The sequence below is a fragment of the Pan troglodytes genome, chromosome 4 (assembly GCF_028858775.2).
Source record: "Pan troglodytes isolate AG18354 chromosome 4, NHGRI_mPanTro3-v2.0_pri, whole genome shotgun sequence".
NCBI classification, from domain to species: Eukaryota; Metazoa; Chordata; class Mammalia; order Primates; family Hominidae; genus Pan; species Pan troglodytes.
In genome coordinates, this window is record NC_072402.2 from 18,543,712 (window position 1) to 18,567,765 (window position 24,054).

At 48.7% G+C, this 24,054-nt stretch overlaps 5 protein-coding genes across 5 annotated transcripts; all 5 read left to right on the forward strand.

Annotated features, from left to right (window-relative positions):
- Positions 1 to 2,702: 2,702 nt before the first annotated feature.
- Positions 2,703 to 3,304, forward strand: LOC134810004 (TATA-box-binding protein-associated factor 11-like protein 5; the record flags this gene model as incomplete). The annotated part of the gene is made up of 1 exon (XM_063811003.1): positions 2,703 to 3,304. A coding segment is annotated over one exon (357 nt), but the record flags the coding sequence as incomplete, so codon positions are not given.
- A 2,831-nt stretch (positions 3,305 to 6,135) lies between these two features.
- LOC134810005 (TATA-box-binding protein-associated factor 11-like protein 5) lies at positions 6,136 to 7,737 on the forward strand (the record flags this gene model as incomplete). The annotated part of the gene is made up of 1 exon (XM_063811004.1): positions 6,136 to 7,737. A coding segment is annotated over one exon (357 nt), but the record flags the coding sequence as incomplete, so codon positions are not given.
- Positions 7,738 to 9,568: 1,831 nt separating this feature from the next.
- Positions 9,569 to 11,170, forward strand: LOC134810006 (TATA-box-binding protein-associated factor 11-like protein 5; the record flags this gene model as incomplete). The annotated part of the gene is made up of 1 exon (XM_063811005.1): positions 9,569 to 11,170. A coding segment is annotated over one exon (357 nt), but the record flags the coding sequence as incomplete, so codon positions are not given.
- A 5,024-nt stretch (positions 11,171 to 16,194) lies between these two features.
- On the forward strand, positions 16,195 to 16,791 carry LOC134810007 (TATA-box-binding protein-associated factor 11-like protein 5). Its single transcript, XM_063811006.1, has one exon. The coding sequence runs from the start codon at positions 16,195 to 16,197 to the stop codon at positions 16,789 to 16,791; it is 597 nt and encodes a 198-aa protein (XP_063667076.1).
- Positions 16,792 to 19,867: 3,076 nt separating this feature from the next.
- On the forward strand, positions 19,868 to 20,750 carry LOC134810008 (TATA-box-binding protein-associated factor 11-like protein 5; the record flags this gene model as incomplete). Its single annotated transcript, XM_063811007.1, has 1 exon — positions 19,868 to 20,750. A coding segment is annotated over one exon (357 nt), but the record flags the coding sequence as incomplete, so codon positions are not given.
- Positions 20,751 to 24,054: the final 3,304 nt, after the last annotated feature.

Here is a 24,054-nt window from a genome sequence, read left to right on the forward strand (position 1 = left end):
ATGCTTCTGTCTGGGTTCCGGTGATTGGAGCTTGCAGAAATGTTTCCCCGATTGTTGTTCTTCTGTACATTTTCAATGCTCATATGTAATTTTGTGAGCCATCACGAGAACAGTTAAACTGAGCAACTGATTTCCAAACTGCAGACATCAAAATGAAATCACAAAGCACTTTTTTTCCCCCTAAGTTGACTCTTCTATTCCTGCCTGCTGTGCTTTATGTCAGCAAGTGACCCTTTCCTGCATTATAATGCAATAGAGTATAGATACATCATGTAAGACTAGAGAGAAACCAATTCCAAAACCACCTTTCCTCAAGCCGCCATTTGTAAGGATCATATGGGCGGTTTAAAGGACACAGAGAGAGCCCATTGATACTTCACTGTCGCTACACGTGGTGATTTTTCCAGTGCTTCCGGAGACACTGAAATTTAGTTGCAAACATCGCCTTAGAGGATTCTTGATTTTATTCATTCTACCGATGATCCGCTCAGAAAATCAAACCTGAGTACGGAGACATTGGAGAAGTCGTTAAAGTATTGGACCAAGTCGGTTCGTCACGAGTGACAAAGTTATTCCACACTCTACTTGTACATACTCTGCTTCACCTTCGTGATGGAAAAGAGTAATTTTTCGCTATAGAGTAAAAACCCGAGATTTATTATGGAATCAGCGTGAACCTTCCCAGCACAGCTCACAGATCGTACGCCAAAAATTACCCTGTGATTCCGTCTCAAAAATTCTCTGTAGTGACCTGTGAATTGACAGCTCGTGAGGACATTCTTTAGTTTGGCTGAAACCAAAAAACCTGAAACCATCGAAACTGAAAAAAATGGAGTCTGCCAAACTCTGCCTCTTACCCTTTCAGCTACCATGCCACGTTCAACTATTGTACTTGATAAGTATTGGAAACTGAAGGTACTGATAATTTCAATAGAGTTTCACCAAAGTAGTATTTCTTGTGGGAAAGCCATAATCTCATCAGTAATGCCTTTCTAGAAGATCCAACAGGAAAGATGAACTAGCAACTCATCCTGACAAGAAAGTAAAACTCAGGAAAAATCCTAAGGCAGAGCAGCTTCGGGCTTCAGCGTGCAACTATCATAGTCTGGGCGCGGTGGCTCACGCCTATAGTCCCTTCTCTTTGGGAAGCCAAAGTGGGGCAGATCACCTGAAGTCAGCAGTTCAAGACCAGCCTGGCCAAAATGGTGAAACCTCGTCTCTACTTGAAAAGATACAAAAATTTGCCCGGCGTGGCAGCGCGCACATTTAGTCCCAGCCGCTCTGGAGGCCGAGGCAGGAGAATCCGTTGAGCCTAGGATGCCGAGGCTGCAGTGGGCTGAGAGCAGGCCGCTGTAATCCAGCCTGGGGGACAGAGCGAGACTCTGTCTCAGAAATTAACAAATAAACCAAACTAAACTAAGATAAAATGACGTAAAATAAAAATTGAAATAATATTTTCACGTTTCCCTCACCCAGCCCATTTTGTTTTCAGAGTATTTGATAAACCGCTTGTTTCCCCGTGCGTTAGAGAGTTTTTTTCTCAGACATCGAAGTTTTCTAATGCTCAACTTCGTAAAATGTCTCATTTTTTACTGTAAATAGTTTCTTTATTGTTGTGAAATGTGAACTTTGCGATTCTGTGAAGGAGACTGAATTCTGAAATGCCCCCTGCATTTCCCGCCCCTCAGAGACTCGCCCTGTGTCTGCCCCTCCCTTGGGTGTGGGCGGAAGCATGAATTGATGTGCCGGCCCAACTTCCTGATTAGATTAGGGCTATCCTGAACCAATGGCTGCTAAGGGCTGGGTCTAATTCAGTCATCTGAGCCCTTTGTAAGGGACGACTGAACCCCCCTGTGATTACGCTCCCCTGTGGGAGATTCCCCAGCACTGGCTGTGCACACCCAGGGAGCCTCACAGCCGAGACCTGGGCAACACGGGTAGGAGCTGAGAGCCTCCTCACGGCAGCCGGCAGAACCAACAAGTGGGCCTGGGGCTCACAACCCCAAGGCACTGTTGAATTCTGCCACCAACTCGAATCGGATCGAAGCCAGACCCTTCTCGGGTGGAGGCGACGACCACACAGCCAGACCCATCCTGGAGGTCCCTCGTGTGACTCTGAGCAGGAGGCGGTCACTTGGCCTAGCAGAACTTCTGACCTGTGAGCTGGTGTTTGTTTTAAGTATCCCAAATTGGTGAGAATTCGTTCTGCATTGACCTAAAACTAACATACTCTCCTTCCACAAGTTTCTTCACATTGTGGAAGTGAGAAAATTCAGTGTGTGTGTGTTTGTGTGTGGGAAGGGGAGGCCGGGAGCCGTGTCCGGTTACGGCGAAACTGGCTCAGCAGAAGCACAGCAGCTAAAATCTTTGAAAGGTTCTCATCGCAGATCCAGAATCAAACCACCCCAGCCGGAACTTCTGCCTGTACAGCTGCTGTCACGGAGCAGGCTTGAATCTCACCCATGGAGACCGGCAGGCAAACAGGTGTGTCTGCTGAGATGCTCGCCATGCCCCGAGGTCTGAAGGGCAGCAAGAAGGATGGAATCCCTGAGGAGCTAGATGGGAACTCGGAAGAACCCAGGGATCAGGAAGGTGAGCTCAGGAGTGAGGATGTCATGGACCTCCCAGAAGGTGACAATGAGGCCTCAGCCTCAGCTCCTCCTGCAGCCAAAAGACGGAAAACACATACGAAAGGCAAGAAGGAGAGGAAGCCCACCGTGGATGCAGAGGAGGCTCAGAGGATGACAACCCTGCTGTCTGCCATGTCTGAGGAGCAGCTGTCCCGCTACGAAGTGTGTCGCCGGTCAGCTTTCCCGAGAGCACGCATTGCGGGTCTGATGCGGGCTATCACTGGCAGTTCGGTGTCTGAGAACGCGGCCATTGCCATGGCTGGAATAGCCAAGGTCTTTGTCGGAGAGGTGGTGGAAGAGGCCCTGGACGTGTGTGAGATGTGGGGAGAGACGCCCCCGCTGCAGCCCAAGCATTTAAGGGAGGCCGTTCGCAGGTTAAAGCCCAGGGGCCTCTTCCCCAACAGCAACTGCAAAAGAATCATGTTCTAGGCCCGAGGCCAGAGGGCAGGGTCTGTTTGTGCAGGAAGAAGTACCGCGTTCATCTTCCAATGACAGGAGTGTGTGTGCTGGAGCTCCTGCATCTCAGTCCCACCTGGATTTACCCACGATCTCAGTGTCTTAAAATGTGCAGTTGCCCTTACCTGGATGAAGACAGCAGATCGTTTCATAGGAGCCTTGGCTAAATCTTTGGGCATTTTAATGGGATGTGGAGGCGTTTTTCTATGTCTTTCCAGTTGGAGGACTCGAGGTGCCTGGGCCCAGAGCATCCCGTGGACAGGCAGCCGCATTCAGAGAGGGAAGCCCTTCCCAGGAGATCTGTATGGTTTCCCGCTGAAGCCTGGTGTAGCTGTCTCTTAGCTTGTATGCTTCTGTCTGGGTTCCGGTGATTGGAGCTTGCAGAAATGTTTCCCCGATTGTTGTTCTTCTGTACATTTTCAATGCTCATATGTAATTTTGTGAGCCATCACGAGAACAGTTAAACTGAGCAACTGATTTCCAAACTGCAGACATCAAAATGAAATCACAAAGCACTTTTTTTCCCCCTAAGTTGACTCTTCTATTCCTGCCTGCTGTGCTTTATGTCAGCAAGTGACCCTTTCCTGCATTATAATGCAATAGAGTATAGATACATCATGTAAGACTAGAGAGAAACCAATTCCAAAACCACCTTTCCTCAAGCCGCCATTTGTAAGGATCATATGGGCGGTTTAAAGGACACAGAGAGAGCCCATTGATACTTCACTGTCGCTACACGTGGTGATTTTTCCAGTGCTTCCGGAGACACTGAAATTTAGTTGCAAACATCGCCTTAGAGGATTCTTGATTTTATTCATTCTACCGATGATCCGCTCAGAAAATCAAACCTGAGTACGGAGACATTGGAGAAGTCGTTAAAGTATTGGACCAAGTCGGTTCGTCACGAGTGACAAAGTTATTCCACACTCTACTTGTACATACTCTGCTTCACCTTCGTGATGGAAAAGAGTAATTTTTCGCTATAGAGTAAAAACCCGAGATTTATTATGGAATCAGCGTGAACCTTCCCAGCACAGCTCACAGATCGTACGCCAAAAATTACCCTGTGATTCCGTCTCAAAAATTCTCTGTAGTGACCTGTGAATTGACAGCTCGTGAGGACATTCTTTAGTTTGGCTGAAACCAAAAAACCTGAAACCATCGAAACTGAAAAAAATGGAGTCTGCCAAACTCTGCCTCTTACCCTTTCAGCTACCATGCCACGTTCAACTATTGTACTTGATAAGTATTGGAAACTGAAGGTACTGATAATTTCAATAGAGTTTCACCAAAGTAGTATTTCTTGTGGGAAAGCCATAATCTCATCAGTAATGCCTTTCTAGAAGATCCCACAGGAAAGATGAACTAGCAACTCATCCTGACAAGAAAGTAAAACTCAGGAAAAATCCTAAGGCAGAGCAGCTTCGGGCTTCAGCGTGCAACTATCATAGTCTGGGCGCGGTGGCTCACGCCTATAGTCCCTTCTCTTTGGGAAGCCAAAGTGGGGCAGATCACCTGAAGTCAGCAGTTCAAGACCAGCCTGGCCAAAATGGTGAAACCTCGTCTGTACTTGAAAAGATACAAAAATTTGCCCGGCGTGGCAGCGCGCACATTTAGTCCCAGCCGCTCTGGAGGCCGAGGCAGGAGAATCCGTTGAGCCTAGGATGCCGAGGCTGCAGTGGGCTGAGAGCAGGCCGCTGTAATCCAGCCTGGGGGACAGAGCGAGACTCTGTCTCAGAAATTAACAAATAAACCAAACTAAACTAAGATAAAATGACGTAAAATAAAAATTGAAATAATATTTTCACGTTTCCCTCACCCAGCCCATTTTGTTTTCAGAGTATTTGATAAACCGCTTGTTTCCCCGTGCGTTAGAGAGTTTTTTTCTCAGACATCGAAGTTTTCTAATGCTCAACTTCGTAAAATGTCTCATTTTTTACTGTAAATAGTTTCTTTATTGTTGTGAAATGTGAACTTTGCGATTCTGTGAAGGAGACTGAATTCTGAAATGCCCCCTGCATTTCCCGCCCCTCAGAGACTCGCCCTGTGTCTGCCCCTCCCTTGGGTGTGGGCGGAAGCATGAATTGATGTGCCGGCCCAACTTCCTGATTAGATTAGGGCTATCCTGAACCAATGGCTGCTAAGGGCTGGGTCTAATTCAGTCATCTGAGCCCTTTGTAAGGGACGACTGAACCCCCCTGTGATTACGCTCCCCTGTGGGAGATTCCCCAGCACTGGCTGTGCACACCCAGGGAGCCTCACAGCCGAGACCTGGGCAACACGGGTAGGAGCTGAGAGCCTCCTCACGGCAGCCGGCAGAACCAACAAGTGGGCCTGGGGCTCACAACCCCAAGGCACTGTTGAATTCTGCCACCAACTCGAATCGGATCGAAGCCAGACCCTTCTCGGGTGGAGGCGACGACCACACAGCCAGACCCATCCTGGAGGTCCCTCGTGTGACTCTGAGCAGGAGGCGGTCACTTGGCCTAGCAGAACTTCTGACCTGTGAGCTGGTGTTTGTTTTAAGTATCCCAAATTGGTGAGAATTCGTTCTGCATTGACCTAAAACTAACATACTCTCCTTCCACAAGTTTCTTCACATTGTGGAAGTGAGAAAATTCAGTGTGTGTGTGTTTGTGTGTGGGAAGGGGAGGCCGGGAGCCGTGTCCGGTTACGGCGAAACTGGCTCAGCAGAAGCACAGCAGCTAAAATCTTTGAAAGGTTCTCATCGCAGATCCAGAATCAAACCACCCCAGCCGGAACTTCTGCCTGTACAGCTGCTGTCACGGAGCAGGCTTGAATCTCACCCATGGAGACCGGCAGGCAAACAGGTGTGTCTGCTGAGATGCTCGCCATGCCCCGAGGTCTGAAGGGCAGCAAGAAGGCTGGAATCCCTGAGGAGCTAGATGGGAACTCGGAAGAACCCAGGGATCAGGAAGGTGAGCTCAGGAGTGAGGATGTCATGGACCTCCCAGAAGGTGACAATGAGGCCTCAGCCTCAGCTCCTCCTGCAGCCAAAAGACGGAAAACACATACGAAAGGCAAGAAGGAGAGGAAGCCCACCGTGGATGCAGAGGAGGCTCAGAGGATGACAACCCTGCTGTCTGCCATGTCTGAGGAGCAGCTGTCCCGCTACGAAGTGTGTCGCCGGTCAGCTTTCCCGAGAGCACGCATTGCGGGTCTGATGCGGGCTATCACTGGCAGTTCGGTGTCTGAGAACGCGGCCATTGCCATGGCTGGAATAGCCAAGGTCTTTGTCGGAGAGGTGGTGGAAGAGGCCCTGGACGTGTGTGAGATGTGGGGAGAGACGCCCCCGCTGCAGCCCAAGCATTTAAGGGAGGCCGTTCGCAGGTTAAAGCCCAGGGGCCTCTTCCCCAACAGCAACTGCAAAAGAATCATGTTCTAGGCCCGAGGCCAGAGGGCAGGGTCTGTTTGTGCAGGAAGAAGTACCGCGTTCATCTTCCAATGACAGGAGTGTGTGTGCTGGAGCTCCTGCATCTCAGTCCCACCTGGATTTACCCACGATCTCAGTGTCTTAAAATGTGCAGTTGCCCTTACCTGGATGAAGACAGCAGATCGTTTCATAGGAGCCTTGGCTAAATCTTTGGGCATTTTAATGGGATGTGGAGGCGTTTTTCTATGTCTTTCCAGTTGGAGGACTCGAGGTGCCTGGGCCCAGAGCATCCCGTGGACAGGCAGCCGCATTCAGAGAGGGAAGCCCTTCCCAGGAGATCTGTATGGTTTCCCGCTGAAGCCTGGTGTAGCTGTCTCTTAGCTTGTATGCTTCTGTCTGGGTTCCGGTGATTGGAGCTTGCAGAAATGTTTCCCCGATTGTTGTTCTTCTGTACATTTTCAATGCTCATATGTAATTTTGTGAGCCATCACGAGAACAGTTAAACTGAGCAACTGATTTCCAAACTGCAGACATCAAAATGAAATCACAAAGCACTTTTTTTCCCCCTAAGTTGACTCTTCTATTCCTGCCTGCTGTGCTTTATGTCAGCAAGTGACCCTTTCCTGCATTATAATGCAATAGAGTATAGATACATCATGTAAGACTAGAGAGAAACCAATTCCAAAACCACCTTTCCTCAAGCCGCCATTTGTAAGGATCATATGGGCGGTTTAAAGGACACAGAGAGAGCCCATTGATACTTCACTGTCGCTACACGTGGTGATTTTTCCAGTGCTTCCGGAGACACTGAAATTTAGTTCCAAACATCGCCTTAGAGGATTCTTGATTTTATTCATTCTACCGATGATCCGCTCAGAAAATCAAACCTGAGTACGGAGACATTGGAGAAGTCGTTAAAGTATTGGACCAAGTCGGTTCGTCACGAGTGACAAAGTTATTCCACACTCTACTTGTACATACTCTGCTTCACCTTCGTGATGGAAAAGAGTAATTTTTCGCTATAGAGTAAAAACCCGAGATTTATTATGGAATCAGCGTGAACCTTCCCAGCACAGCTCACAGATCGTACGCCAAAAATTACCCTGTGATTCCGTCTCAAAAATTCTCTGTAGTGACCTGTGAATTGACAGCTCGTGAGGACATTCTTTAGTTTGGCTGAAACCAAAAAACCTGAAACCATCGAAACTGAAAAAAATGGAGTCTGCCAAACTCTGCCTCTTACCCTTTCAGCTACCATGCCACGTTCAACTATTGTACTTGATAAGTATTGGAAACTGAAGGTACTGATAATTTCAATAGAGTTTCACCAAAGTAGTATTTCTTGTGGGAAAGCCATAATCTCATCAGTAATGCCTTTCTAGAAGATCCAACAGGAAAGATGAACTAGCAACTCATCCTGACAAGAAAGTAAAACTCAGGAAAAATCCTAAGGCAGAGCAGCTTCGGGCTTCAGCGTGCAACTATCATAGTCTGGGCGCGGTGGCTCACGCCTATAGTCCCTTCTCTTTGGGAAGCCAAAGTGGGGCAGATCACCTGAAGTCAGCAGTTCAAGACCAGCCTGGCCAAAATGGTGAAACCTCGTCTCTACTTGAAAAGATACAAAAATTTGCCCGGCGTGGCAGCGCGCACATTTAGTCCCAGCCGCTCTGGAGGCCGAGGCAGGAGAATCCGTTGAGCCTAGGATGCCGAGGCTGCAGTGGGCTGAGAGCAGGCCGCTGTAATCCAGCCTGGGGGACAGAGCGAGACTCTGTCTCAGAAATAAACAAATAAACCAAACTAAACTAAGATAAAATGACGTAAAATAAAAATTGAAATAATATTTTCACGTTTCCCTCACCCAGCCCATTTTGTTTTCAGAGTATTTGATAAACCGCTTGTTTCCCCGTGCGTTAGAGAGTTTTTTTCTCAGACATCGAAGTTTTCTAATGCTCAACTTCGTAAAATGTCTCATTTTTTACTGTAAATAGTTTCTTTATTGTTGTGAAATGTGAACTTTGCGATTCTGTGAAGGAGACTGAATTCTGAAATGCCCCCTGCATTTCCCGCCCCTCAGAGACTCGCCCTGTGTCTGCCCCTCCCTTGGGTGTGGGCGGAAGCATGAATTGATGTGCCGGCCCAACTTCCTGATTAGATTAGGGCTATCCTGAACCAATGGCTGCTAAGGGCTGGGTCTAATTCAGTCATCTGAGCCCTTTGTAAGGGACGACTGAACCCCCCTGTGATTACGCTCCCCTGTGGGAGATTCCCCAGCACTGGCTGTGCACACCCAGGGAGCCTCACAGCCGAGACCTGGGCAACACGGGTAGGAGCTGAGAGCCTCCTCACGGCAGCCGGCAGAACCAACAAGTGGGCCTGGGGCTCACAACCCCAAGGCACTGTTGAATTCTGCCACCAACTCGAATCGGATCGAAGCCAGACCCTTCTCGGGTGGAGGCGACGACCACACAGCCAGACCCATCCTGGAGGTCCCTCGTGTGACTCTGAGCAGGAGGCGGTCACTTGGCCTAGCAGAACTTCTGACCTGTGAGCTGGTGTTTGTTTTAAATATCCCAAATTGGTGAGAATTCGTTCTGCATTGACCTAAAACTAACATACTCTCCTTCCACAAGTTTCTTCACATTGTGGAAGTGAGAAAATTCAGTGTGTGTGTGTTTGTGCGTGGGAAGGGGAGGCCGGGAGCCGTGTCCGGTTACGGCGGAACTGGCTCAGCAGAAGCACAGCAGCTAAAATCTTTGAAAGGTTCTCATCGCAGATCCAGAATCAAACCACCCCAGCCGGAACTTCTGCCTGTACAGCTGCTGTCACGGAGCAGGCTTGAATCTCACCCATGGAGACCGGCAGGCAAACAGGTGTGTCTGCTGAGATGCTCGCCATGCCCCGAGGTCTGAAGGGCAGCAAGAAGGATGGAATCCCTGAGGAGCTAGATGGGAACTCGGAAGAACCCAGGGATCAGGAAGGTGAGCTCAGGAGTGAGGATGTCATGGACCTCCCAGAAGGTGACAATGAGGCCTCAGCCTCAGCTCCTCCTGCAGCCAAAAGACGGAAAACACATACGAAAGGCAAGAAGGAGAGGAAGCCCACCGTGGATGCAGAGGAGGCTCAGAGGATGACAACCCTGCTGTCTGCCATGTCTGAGGAGCAGCTGTCCCGCTACGAAGTGTGTCGCCGGTCAGCTTTCCCGAGAGCACGCATTGCGGGTCTGATGCGGGCTATCACTGGCAGTTCGGTGTCTGAGAACGCGGCCATTGCCATGGCTGGAATAGCCAAGGTCTTTGTCGGAGAGGTGGTGGAAGAGGCCCTGGACGTGTGTGAGATGTGGGGAGAGACGCCCCCGCTGCAGCCCAAGCATTTAAGGGAGGCCGTTCGCAGGTTAAAGCCCAGGGGCCTCTTCCCCAACAGCAACTGCAAAAGAATCATGTTCTAGGCCCGAGGCCAGAGGGCAGGGTCTGTTTGTGCAGGAAGAAGTACCGCGTTCATCTTCCAATGACAGGAGTGTGTGTGCTGGAGCTCCTGCATCTCAGTCCCACCTGGATTTACCCACGATCTCAGTGTCTTAAAATGTGCAGTTGCCCTTACCTGGATGAAGACAGCAGATCGTTTCATAGGAGCCTTGGCTAAATCTTTGGGCATTTTAATGGGATGTGGAGGCGTTTTTCTATGTCTTTCCAGTTGGAGGACTCGAGGTGCCTGGGCCCAGAGCATCCCGTGGACAGGCAGCCGCATTCAGAGAGGGAAGCCCTTCCCAGGAGATCTGTATGGTTTCCCGCTGAAGCCTGGTGTAGCTGTCTCTTAGCTTGTATGCTTCTGTCTGGGTTCCGGTGATTGGAGCTTGCAGAAATGTTTCCCCGATTGTTGTTCTTCTGTACATTTTCAATGCTCATATGTAATTTTGTGAGCCATCACGAGAACAGTTAAACTGAGCAACTGATTTCCAAACTGCAGACATCAAAATGAAATCACAAAGCACTTTTTTTCCCCCTAAGTTGACTCTTCTATTCCTGCCTGCTGTGCTTTATGTCAGCAAGTGACCCTTTCCTGCATTATAATGCAATAGAGTATAGATACATCATGTAAGACTAGAGAGAAACCAATTCCAAAACCACCTTTCCTCAAGCCGCCATTTGTAAGGATCATATGGGCGGTTTAAAGGACACAGAGAGAGCCCATTGATACTTCACTGTCGCTACACGTGGTGATTTTTCCAGTGCTTCCGGAGACACTGAAATTTAGTTCCAAACATCGCCTTAGAGGATTCTTGATTTTATTCATTCTACCGATGATCCGCTCAGAAAATCAAACCTGAGTACGGAGACATTGGAGAAGTCGTTAAAGTATTGGACCAAGTCGGTTCGTCACGAGTGACAAAGTTATTCCACACTCTACTTGTACATACTCTGCTTCACCTTCGTGATGGAAAAGAGTAATTTTTCGCTATAGAGTAAAAACCCGAGATTTATTATGGAATCAGCGTGAACCTTCCCAGCACAGCTCACAGATCGTACGCCAAAAATTACCCTGTGATTCCGTCTCAAAAATTCTCTGTAGTGACCTGTGAATTGACAGCTCGTGAGGACATTCTTTAGTTTGGCTGAAACCAAAAAACCTGAAACCATCGAAACTGAAAAAAATGGAGTCTGCCAAACTCTGCCTCTTACCCTTTCAGCTACCATGCCACGTTCAACTATTGTACTTGATAAGTATTGGAAACTGAAGGTACTGATAATTTCAATAGAGTTTCACCAAAGTAGTATTTCTTGTGGGAAAGCCATAATCTCATCAGTAATGCCTTTCTAGAAGATCCAACAGGAAAGATGAACTAGCAACTCATCCTGACAAGAAAGTAAAACTCAGGAAAAATCCTAAGGCAGAGCAGCTTCGGGCTTCAGCGTGCAACTATCATAGTCTGGGCGCGGTGGCTCACGCCTATAGTCCCTTCTCTTTGGGAAGCCAAAGTGGGGCAGATCACCTGAAGTCAGCAGTTCAAGACCAGCCTGGCCAAAATGGTGAAACCTCGTCTCTACTTGAAAAGATACAAAAATTTGCCCGGCGTGGCAGCGCGCACATTTAGTCCCAGCCGCTCTGGAGGCCGAGGCAGGAGAATCCGTTGAGCCTAGGATGCCGAGGCTGCAGTGGGCTGAGAGCAGGCCGCTGTAATCCAGCCTGGGGGACAGAGCGAGACTCTGTCTCAGAAATAAACAAATAAACCAAACTAAACTAAGATAAAATGACGTAAAATAAAAATTGAAATAATATTTTCACGTTTCCCTCACCCAGCCCATTTTGTTTTCAGAGTATTTGATAAACCGCTTGTTTCCCCGTGCGTTAGAGAGTTTTTTTCTCAGACATCGAAGTTTTCTAATGCTCAACTTCGTAAAATGTCTCATTTTTTACTGTAAATAGTTTCTTTATTGTTGTGAAATGTGAACTTTGCGATTCTGTGAAGGAGACTGAATTCTGAAATGCCCCCTGCATTTCCCGCCCCTCAGAGACTCGCCCTGTGTCTGCCCCTCCCTTGGGTGTGGGCGGAAGCATGAATTGATGTGCCGGCCCAACTTCCTGATTAGATTAGGGCTATCCTGAACCAATGGCTGCTAAGGGCTGGGTCTAATTCAGTCATCTGAGCCCTTTGTAAGGGACGACTGAACCCCCCTGTGATTACGCTCCCCTGTGGGAGATTCCCCAGCACTGGCTGTGCACACCCAGGGAGCCTCACAGCCGAGACCTGGGCAACACGGGTAGGAGCTGAGAGCCTCCTCACGGCAGCCGGCAGAACCAACAAGTGGGCCTGGGGCTCACAACCCCAAGGCATTGTTGAATTCTGCCACCAACTCGAATCGGATCGAAGCCAGACCCTTCTCGGGTGGAGGCGACGACCACACAGCCAGACCCATCCTGGAGGTCCCTCGTGTGACTCTGAGCAGGAGGCGGTCACTTGGCCTAGCAGAACTTCTGACCTGTGAGCTGGTGTTTGTTTTAAATATCCCAAATTGGTGAGAATTCGTTCTGCATTGACCTAAAACTAACATACTCTCCTTCCACAAGTTTCTTCACATTGTGGAAGTGAGAAAATTCAGTGTGTGTGTGTTTGTGCGTGGGAAGGGGAGGCCGGGAGCCGTGTCCGGTTACGGCGGAACTGGCTCAGCAGAAGCACAGCAGCTAAAATCTTTGAAAGGTTCTCATCGCAGATCCAGAATCAAACCACCCCAGCCGGAACTTCTGCCTGTACAGCTGCTGTCACGGAGCAGGCTTGAATCTCACCCATGGAGACCGGCAGGCAAACAGGTGTGTCTGCTGAGATGCTCGCCATGCCCCGAGGTCTGAAGGGCAGCAAGAAGGATGGAATCCCTGAGGAGCTAGATGGGAACTCGGAAGAACCCAGGGATCAGGAAGGTGAGCTCAGGAGTGAGGATGTCATGGACCTCCCAGAAGGTGACAATGAGGCCTCAGCCTCAGCTCCTCCTGCAGCCAAAAGACGGAAAACACATACGAAAGGCAAGAAGGAGAGGAAGCCCACCGTGGATGCAGAGGAGGCTCAGAGGATGACAACCCTGCTGTCTGCCATGTCTGAGGAGCAGCTGTCCCGCTACGAAGTGTGTCGCCGGTCAGCTTTCCCGAGAGCACGCATTGCGGGTCTGATGCGGGCTATCACTGGCAGTTCGGTGTCTGAGAACGCGGCCATTGCCATGGCTGGAATAGCCAAGGTCTTTGTCGGAGAGGTGGTGGAAGAGGCCCTGGACGTGTGTGAGATGTGGGGAGAGACGCCCCCGCTGCAGCCCAAGCATTTAAGGGAGGCCGTTCGCAGGTTAAAGCACAAGGGCCTCTTCCCCAACAGCAACTGCAAAAGAATCATGTTCTAGGCCCGAGGCCAGAGGGCAGGGTCTGTTTGTGCAGGAAGAAGTACCGCGTTCATCTTCCAATGACAGGAGTGTGTGTGCTGGAGCTCCTGCATCTCAGTCCCACCTGGATTTACCCACGATCTCAGTGTCTTAAAATGTGCAGTTGCCCTTACCTGGATGAAGACAGCAGATCGTTTCATAGGAGCCTTGGCTAAATCTCTGGGCATTTTAATGGGATGTGGAGGCGTTTTTCTATGTCTTTCCAGTTGGAGGAATCAAGGTGCCTGGGCCCAGAGCATCCCGTGGACAGGCAGCCGCATTCAGAGAGGGAAGCCCTTCCCAGGAGATCTGTATGGTTTCCCGCTGAAGCCTGGTGTAGCTGTCTCTTAGCTTGTATGCTTCTGTCTGGGTTCCGGTGATTGGAGCTTGCAGAAATGTTTCCCCGATTGTTGTTCTTCTGTACATTTTCAATGCTCATATGTAATTTTGTGAGCCATCACGAGAACAGTTAAACTGAGCAACTGATTTCCAAACTGCAGACATCAAAATGAAATCACAAAGCACTTTTTTTCCCCCTAAGTTGACTCTTCTATTCCTGCCTGCTGTGCTTTATGTCAGCAAGTGACCCTTTCCTGCATTATAATGCAATAGAGTATAGATACATCATGTAAGACTAGAGAGAAACCAATTCCAAAACCACCTTTCCTCAAGCCGCCATTTGTAACGAGCATATGGGCGGTTTAAAGGACACAGAGAGAGCCCATTGATACTTCGCTGTCGCTACACGTGGTGATTTTTCCAGTGCTTCCGGAGACACTGAAATTTAGTTGCAAACATCGCCTTAGAGGATTCTTGGTTTTATTCATTCTACCGATGATCCGCTCAGAAAATCAAACCTGAGTACGGAGACATTGGAGAAGTCGTTAAAGTATTGGACCAAGTCGGTTCGTCACGAGTGACAAAGTTATTCCACACTCTACTTGTACATACTCTGCTTTACCTTCGTGATGGAAAAGAGTAATTTTTCGCTATAGAGTAAAAACCCGAGATTTATTATGGAATCAGCGTGAACCTCCCCAGCACAGCTCACAGATCATACGCCAAAAATTACCCTGTGATTCCGTCTCAAAAATTCTCTGTAGTGACCTGTGAATTGACAGCTCGTGAGGACATTCTTTAGTTTGGCTGAAACCAAAAAACCTGAAACCATCGAAACTGAAAAAAATGGAGTCTGCCAAACTCTGCCTCTTACCCTTTCAGCTACCATGCCACGTTCAACTATTGTACTTGATAAGTATTGGAAACTGAAGGTACTGATAATTTCAATAGAGTTTCACCAAAGTAGTATTTCTTGTGAGAAAGCCATAATCTCATCAGTAATGCCTTTCTAGAAGATCCAACAGGAAAGATGAACTAGCAACTCATCCTGACAAGAAAGTAAAACTCAGGAAAAATCCTAAGGCAGAGCAGCTTCGGGCTTCAGCGTGCAACTATCATAGTCTGGGCGCGGTGGCTCACGCCTATAGTCCCTTCTCTTCGGGAAGCCAAAGTGGGGCAGATCACCTGAAGTCAGCAGTTCAAGACCAGCCTGGCCAAAATGGTGAAACCTCGTCTCTACTTGAAAAGATAGAAAAATTTGCCCGGCGTGGCAGCGCGCACATTTAGTCCCAGCCGCTCTGGAGGCTGAGGCAGGAGAATCCGTTGAGCCTAGGATGCCGAGGCTGCAGTGGGCTGAGAGCAGGCCGCTGTAATCCAGCCTGGGGGACAGAGCGAGACTCTGTCTCAGAAATAAACAAATAAACCAAACTAAACTAAGATAAAATGACGTAAAATAAAAATTGAAATAATATTTTCACGTTTCCCTCACCCAGCCCATTTTATTTTCAGAGTATTTGATAAACCGCTTGTTTCCCCGTGCGTTAGAGAGTTTTTTTCTCAGACATCGAAGTTTTCTAATGCTCAACTTCGTAAAATGTCTCATTTTTTACTGTAAATAGTTTCTTTATTGTTGTGAAATGTGAACTTTGCGATTCTGTGAAGGAGACTGAATTCTGAAATGCCCCCTGCATTTCCCGCCCCTCAGAGACTCGCCCTGTGTCTGCCCCTCCCTTGGGTGTGGGCGGAAGCATGAATTGATGTGCCGGCCCAACTTCCTGATTAGATTAGGGCTATCCTGAACCAATGGCTGCTAAGGGCTGGGTCTAATTCAGTCATCTGAGCCCTTTGTAAGGGACGACTGAACCCCCCTGTGATTACGCTCCCCTGTGGGAGATTCCCCAGCACTGGCTGTGCACACCCAGGGAGCCTCACAGCCGCGACCTGGGCAACACGGGTAGGAGCTGAGAGCATCCTCACGGCAGCCGGCAGAACCAACAAGTGGGCCTGGGGCTCACAACCCTAAGGCATTGTTGAATTCTGCCACCAACTCGAATCGGATCGAAGCCAGACCCTTCTCGGGTGGAGGCGACGACCACACAGCCAGACCCATCCTGGAGGTCCCTCGTGTGACTCTGAGCAGGAGGCGGTCACTTGGCCTAGCAGAACTTCTGACCTGTGAGCTGGTGTTTGTTTTAAATATCCCAAATTGGTGAGAATTCGTTCTGCATTGACCTAAAACTAACATACTCTCCTTCCACAAGTTTCTTCACATTGTGGAAGTGAGAAAATTCAGTGTGTGTGTGTTTGTGCGTGGGAAGGGGAGGCCGGGAGCCGTGTCCGGTTATGGCGGAACTGGCTCAGCAGAAGCACAGCAGCTAAAATCTTTGAAAGGTTCTCATCGCAGATCCATAATCAAACCACCCCAGCCGGAACTTCTGCCTGTACAGCTGCTGTCACGGAGCAGGCTTGAATCTCACCCATGGAGACCGGCAGGCAAACAGGTGTGTCTGCTGAGATGCTCGCCATGCCCCGAGGTCTGAAGGGCAGCAAGAAGGATGGAATCCCTGAGGAGCTAGATGGGAACTCGGAAGAACCCAGGGATCAGGAAGGTGAGCTCAGGAGTGAGGATGTCATGGACCTCCCAGAAGGTGACAATGAGGCCTCAGCCTCAGCTCCTCCTGCAGCCAAAAGACGGAAAACACATACGAAAGGCAAGAAGGAGAGGAAGCCCACCGTGGATGCAGAGGAGGCTCAGAGGATGACAACCCTGCTGTCTGCCATGTCTGAGGAGCAGCTGTCCCGCTACGAAGTGTGTCGCCGGTCAGCTTTCCCGAGAGCACGCATTGCGGGTCTGATGCGGGCTATCACTGGCAGTTCGGTGTCTGAGAACGCGGCCATTGCCATGGCTGGAATAGCCAAGGTCTTTGTCGGAGAGGTGGTGGAAGAGGCCCTGGACGTGTGTGAGATGTGGGGAGAGACGCCCCCGCTGCAGCCCAAGCATTTAAGGGAGGCCGTTCGCAGGTTAAAGCCCAAGGGCCTCTTCCCCAACAGCAACTGCAAAAGAATCATGTTCTAGGCCCGAGGCCAGAGGGCGGGGTCTGTTTGTGCAGGAAGAAGTACCGCGTTCATCTTCCAATGACAGGAGTGTGTGTGCTGGAGCTCCTGCATCTCAGTCCCACCTGGATTTACCCACGATCTCAGTGTCTTAAAATGTGCAGTTGCCCTTACCTGGATGAAGACAGCAGATCGTTTCATAGGAGCCTTGGCTAAATCTCTGGGCATTTTAATGGGATGTGGAGGCGTTTTTCTATGTCTTTCCAGTTGGAGGACTCAAGGTGCCTGGGCCCAGAGCATCCCGTGGACAGGCAGCCGCATTCAGAGAGGGAAGCCCTTCCCAGGAGATCTGTATGGTTTCCCGCTGAAGCCTGGTGTAGCTGTCTCTTAGCTTGTATGCTTCTGTCTGGGTTCCGGTGATTGGAGCTTGCAGAAATGTTTCCCCGATTGTTGTTCTTCTGTACATTTTCAATGCTCATATGTAATTTTGTGAGCCATCACGAGAACAGTTAAACTGAGCAACTGATTTCCAAACTGCAGACATCAAAATGAAATCACAAAGCACTTTTTTTCCCCCTAAGTTGACTCTTCTATTCCTGCCTGCTGTGCTTTATGTCAGCAAGTGACCCTTTCCTGCATTATAATGCAATAGAGTATAGATACATCATGTAAGACTAGAGAGAAACCAATTCCAAAACCACCTTTCCTCAAGCCGCCATTTGTAACGAGCATATGGGCGGTTTAAAGGACACAGAGAGAGCCCATTGATACTTCGCTGTCGCTACACGTGGTGATTTTTCCAGTGCTTCCGGAGACACTGAAATTTAGTTGCAAACATCGCCTTAGAGGATTCTTGATTTTATTCATTCTACCGATGATCCGCTCAGAAAATCAAACCTGAGTACGGAGACATTGGAGAAGTCGTTAAAGTATTGGACCAAGTCGGTTCGTCACGAGTGACAAAGTTATTCCACACTCTACTTGTACATACTCTGCTTTACCTTCGTGATGGAAAAGAGTAATTTTTCGCTATAGAGTAAAAACCCGAGATTTATTATGGAATCAGCGTGAACCTTCCCAGCACAGCTCACAGATCATACGCCAAAAATTACCCTGTGATTCCATCTCAAAAATTCTCTGTAGTGACCTGTGAATTGACAGCTCGTGAGGACATTCTTTAGTTTGGCTGAAACCAAAAAACCTGAAACCATCGAAACTGAAAAAAATGGAGTCTGCCAAACTCTGCCTCTTACCCTTTCAGCTACCATGCCACGTTCAACTATTGTACTTGATAAGTATTGGAAACTGAAGGTACTGATAATTTCAATAGAGTTTCACCAAAGTAGTATTTCTTGTGAGAAAGCCATAATCTCATCAGTAATGCCTTTCTAGAAGATCCAACAGGAAAGATGAACTAGCAACTCATCCTGACAAGAAAGTAAAACTCAGGAAAAATCCTAAGGCAGAGCAGCTTCGGGCTTCAGCGTGCAACTATCATAGTCTGGGCGCGGTGGCTCACGCCTATAGTCCCTTCTCTTCGGGAAGACAAAGTGGGGCAGATCACCTGAAGTCAGCAGTTCAAGACCAGCCTGGCCAAAATGGTGAAACCTCGTCTCTACTTGAAAAGATAGAAAAATTTGCCCGGCGTGGCAGCGCGCACATTTAGTCCCAGCCGCTCTGGAGGCTGAGGCAGGAGAATCCGTTGAGCCTAGGATGCCGAGGCTGCAGTGGGCTGAGAGCAGGCCGCTGTAATCCAGCCTGGGGGACAGAGCGAGACTCTGTCTCAGAAATAAACAAATAAACCAAACTAAACTAAGATAAAATGACGTAAAATAAAAATTGAAATAATATTTTCACGTTTCCCTCACCCAGCCCATTTTATTTTCAGAGTATTTGATAAACCGCTTGTTTCCCCGTGCGTTAGAGAGTTTTTTTCTCAGACATCGAAGTTTTCTAATGCTCAACTTCGTAAAATGTCTCATTTTTTACTGTAAATAGTTTCTTTATTGTTGTGAAATGTGAACTTTGCGATTCTGTGAAGGAAACTGAATTCTGAAATGCCCCCTGCATTTCCCGCCCCTCAGAGACTCGCCCTGTGTCTGCCCCTCCCTTGGGTGTGGGCGGAAGCATGAATTGATGTGCCGGCCCAACTTCCTGATTAGATTAGGGCTATCCTGAACCAATGGCTGCTAAGGGCTGGGTCTAATTCAGTCATCTGAGCCCTTTGTAAGGGACGACTGAACCCCCCTGTGATTACGCTCCCCTGTGGGAGATTCCCCAGCACTGGCTGTGCACACCCAGGGAGCCTCACAGCCGAGACCTGGGCAACACGGGTAGGAGCTGAGAGCATCCTCACGGCAGCCGGCAGAACCAACAAGTGGGCCTGGGGCTCACAACCCCAAGGCATTGTTGAATTCTGCCACCAACTCGAATCGGATCGAAGCCAGACCCTTCTCGGGTGGAGGCGACGACCACACAGCCAGACCCATCCTGGAGGTCCCTCGTGTGACTCTGAGCAGGAGGCGGTCACTTGGCCTAGCAGAACTTCTGACCTGTGAGCTGGTGTTTGTTTTAAATATCCCAAATTGGTGAGAATTCGTTCTGCATTGACCTAAAACTAACATACTCTCCTTCCACAAGTTTCTTCACATTGTGGAAGTGAGAAAATTCAGTGTGTGTGTGTTTGTGCGTGGGAAGGGGAGGCCGGGAGCCGTGTCCGGTTACGGCGGAACTGGCTCAGCAGAAGCACAGCAGCTAAAATCTTTGAAAGGTTCTCATCGCAGATCCATAATCAAACCACCCCAGCCGGAACTTCTGCCTGTACAGCTGCTGTCACGGAGCAGGCTTGAATCTCACCCATGGAGACCGGCAGGCAAACAGGTGTGTCTGCTGAGATGCTCGCCATGCCCCGAGGTCTGAAGGGCAGCAAGAAGGATGGAATCCCTGAGGAGCTAGATGGGAACTCGGAAGAACCCAGGGATCAGGAAGGTGAGCTCAGGAGTGAGGATGTCATGGACCTCCCAGAAGGTGACAATGAGGCCTCAGCCTCAGCTCCTCCTGCAGCCAAAAGACGGAAAACACATACGAAAGGCAAGAAGGAGAGGAAGCCCACCGTGGATGCAGAGGAGGCTCAGAGGATGACAACCCTGCTGTCTGCCATGTCTGAGGAGCAGCTGTCCCGCTACGAAGTGTGTCGCCGGTCAGCTTTCCCGAGAGCACGCATTGCGGGTCTGATGCGGGCTATCACTGGCAGTTCGGTGTCTGAGAACGCGGCCATTGCCATGGCTGGAATAGCCAAGGTCTTTGTCGGAGAGGTGGTGGAAGAGGCCCTGGACGTGTGTGAGATGTGGGGAGAGACGCCCCCGCTGCAGCCCAAGCATTTAAGGGAGGCCGTTCGCAGGTTAAAGCCCAGGGGCCTCTTCCCCAACAGCAACTGCAAAAGAATCATGTTCTAGGCCCGAGGCCAGAGGGCAGGGTCTGTTTGTGCAGGAAGAAGTACCGCGTTCATCTTCCAATGACAGGAGTGTGTGTGCTGGAGCTCCTGCATCTCAGTCCCACCTGGATTTACCCACGATCTCAGTGTCTTAAAATGTGCAGTTGCCCTTACCTGGATGAAGACAGCAGATCGTTTCATAGGAGCCTTGGCTAAATCTTTGGGCATTTTAATGGGATGTGGAGGCGTTTTTCTATGTCTTTCCAGTTGGAGGACTCAAGGTGCCTGGGCCCAGAGCATCCCGTGGACAGGCAGCCGCATTCAGAGAGGGAAGCCCTTCCCAGGAGATCTGTATGGTTTCCCGCTGAAGCCTGGTGTAGCTGTCTCTTAGCTTGTATGCTTCTGTCTGGGTTCCGGTGATTGGAGCTTGCAGAAATGTTTCCCCGATTGTTGTTCTTCTGTACATTTTCAATGCTCATATGTAATTTTGTGAGCCATCACGAGAACAGTTAAACTGAGCAACTGATTTCCAAACTGCAGACATCAAAATGAAATCACAAAGCACTTTTTTTCCCCCTAAGTTGACTCTTCTATTCCTGCCTGCTGTGCTTTATGTCAGCAAGTGACCCTTTCCTGCATTATAATGCAATAGAGTATAGATACATCATGTAAGACTAGAGAGAAACCAATTCCAAAACCACCTTTCCTCAAGCCGCCATTTGTAACGAGCATATGGGCGGTTTAAAGGACACAGAGAGAGCCCATTGATACTTCGCTGTCGCTACACGTGGTGATTTTTCCAGTGCTTCCGGAGACACTGAAATTTAGTTGCAAACATCGCCTTAGAGGATTCTTGATTTTATTCATTCTACCGATGATCCGCTCAGAAAATCAAACCTGAGTACGGAGACATTGGAGAAGTCGTTAAAGTATTGGACCAAGTCGGTTCGTCACGAGTGACAAAGTTATTCCACACTCTACTTGTACATACTCTGCTTTACCTTCGTGATGGAAAAGAGTAATTTTTCGCTATAGAGTAAAAACCCGAGATTTATTATGGAATCAGCGTGAACCTTCCCAGCACAGCTCACAGATCATACGCCAAAAATTACCCTGTGATTCCGTCTCAAAAATTCTCTGTAGTGACCTGTGAATTGACAGCTCGTGAGGACATTCTTTAGTTTGGCTGAAACCAAAAAACCTGAAACCATCGAAACTGAAAAAAATGGAGTCTGCCAAACTCTGCCTCTTACCCTTTCAGCTACCATGCCACGTTCAACTATTGTACTTGATAAGTATTGGAAACTGAAGGTACTGATAATTTCAATAGAGTTTCACCAAAGTAGTATTTCTTGTGAGAAAGCCATAATCTCATCAGTAATGCCTTTCTAGAAGATCCAACAGGAAAGATGAACTAGCAACTCATCCTGACAGGAAAGTAAAACTCAGGAAAAATCCTAAGGCAGAGCAGCTTCGGGCTTCAGCGTGCAACTATCATAGTCTGGGCGCGGTGGCTCACGCCTATAGTCCCTTCTCTTTGGGAAGCCAAAGTGGGGCAGATCACCTGAAGTCAGCAGTTCAAGACCAGCCTGGCCAAAATGGTGAAACCTCGTCTCTACTTGAAAAGATACAAAAATTTGCCCGGCGTGGCAGCGCGCACATTTAGTCCCAGCCGCTCTGGAGGCCGAGGCAGGAGAATCCGTTGAGCCTAGGATGCCGAGGCTGCAGTGGGCTGAGAGCAGGCCGCTGTAATCCAGCCTGGGGGACAGAGCGAGACTCTGTCTCAGAAATAAACAAATAAACCAAACTAAACTAAGATAAAATGACGTAAAATAAAAATTGAAATAATATTTTCACGTTTCCCTCACCCAGCCCATTTTATTTTCAGAGTATTTGATAAACCGCTTGTTTCCCCGTGCGTTAGAGAGTTTTTTTCTCAGACATCGAAGTTTTCTAATGCTCAACTTCGTAAAATGTCTCATTTTTTACTGTAAATAGTTTCTTTATTGTTGTGAAATGTGAACTTTGCGATTCTGTGAAGGAGACTGAATTCTGAAATGCCCCCTGCATTTCCCGCCCCTCAGAGACTCGCCCTGTGTCTGCCCCTCCCTTGGGTGTGGGCGGAAGCATGAATTGATGTGCCGGCCCAACTTCCTGATTAGATTAGGGCTATCCTGAACCAATGGCTGCTAAGGGCTGGGTCTAATTCAGTCATCTGAGCCCTTTGTAAGGGACGACTGAACCCCCCTGTGATTACGCTCCCCTGTGGGAGATTCCCCAGCACTGGCTGTGCACACCCAGGGAGCCTCACAGCCGAGACCTGGGCAACACTGGTAGGAGCTGAGATCATCCTCAGCTCAAACATCCTCAAACATCACTCCTCTGCCTGAGAGAGTCTTGGTAGGAAAGTGAAAAGAGTCATTTTAGAGAAGAATCGTTTTTTAATTTCATTTTTATTTTTACAAGCTTGGAAAGAGGTGCTTGATTCCGCAGGAATAGTTATGGAAAAGTACCATATGTTTCCAAGGGCAGCTACTCCAGTACTCTTAGAAAGCCCAGCACCTTCAGGATAGAGTATTGTAAGGGAGGACTTTGTTGTGTCTCCTTAAAATCACATATGAGCAAAATAAAATTGAAATAGTATTTTCATATTTCCCTCACCCAGCCCATTTTATTTTCAGAGTATTTGATAAACCGCTTGTTTCCCTGTGAGTTAGAGATATTTTCTCTGACATTGAAGTTTTCTAATGTGCAACTTCATAACATGTCTCATTTTTACTGTAAATAATTTCTTTATTGTTTTGAAATGTGAAGTTTGTGATTCTGTGAGGAAGACAGAATTCTGAAATGCCCCCTGCATTTCCCGCCCCTCAGAGACTCGCCCTGTGTCTGCCCCTCCCTTTAGTGCGGGCAGAATCATGAATTGATGAGACCACCCAAATCCCTGATTAGAATAGGGATACCCTGAACCAATAGCTGCTGAGGGCTGGGTCTAGTTCAATCATCTGAGCCCTTTATAAGGGAGGACTGAAGCTCCCTGAGATTACATTCCCCTGTGGGAGATTCCCCAGCACTGGCTCTGCAGACCCAGGGAGCCTCACAACCCAGACCTGGGCAACACTTGTAGGATCTGAGAGCATCTTCACGGCAGCAGGCAGAAGAAACAAGTGGGCCTGGGGCTGACAACCCTAAGGCATTGAATTCTGCCACCAACTCAAATCAGATCGAAGCCAGACCCTTCTCAGGTGAAGGCAACGACCATACAGCCAGACCCATCCTGGAAGTCCCTCGTGTGACTCTGAGCAGGAGGCAGTCACTTGGCCTAGCAGAACTTCTGACCTGTGAGCTGGTGTTTGTTTTAAATATCTAAAATTGGTGAGAATTTATTCTGCATTGATCCAAAACTAATATACTCTCCATCCACAAGTTTCTTCACCTTGTGGAAATGGGACCATTCAGTGTGGGCGTTTGATTGTGGGAAGGGGAGGTAGGGAGCTGTCTCCAGTTATGGTTAAACTGGCTCAGCAGAAGCACAGCAGCTAAACTCTTTGAAAGGTTCTCATTGCAGATGCATAATCGAACCACCCCAGCCAGAACTTCTGCCTCTACAGCTTCTGTCACGGAGCAGACTTGAATCTCACCCATGGAGACAGGCAGGCAAACAGGTGTGTCTACTGAGATTTTCGCCATGCCCCGAGGTCTGAAGGGCAGCAAGAAGGATGGAATCCCTGAGGACCTAGATGGGAACTCGGAAGAACCCAGGGATCAGGAAGGTGAGCTCAGGAGTGAGGATGTCATGGACCTCCCAGAAGGTGACAATGAGGCCTCAGCCTCAGCTCCTCCTGCAGCCAA

Excerpts from the sequence above, each read along its gene's own strand:
- LOC134810007 (XM_063811006.1), top strand. The coding sequence starts at position 16,195 with ATGGAGACCGGCAGGCAAACAGGTGTGTCTGCTGAGATGCTCGCCATG.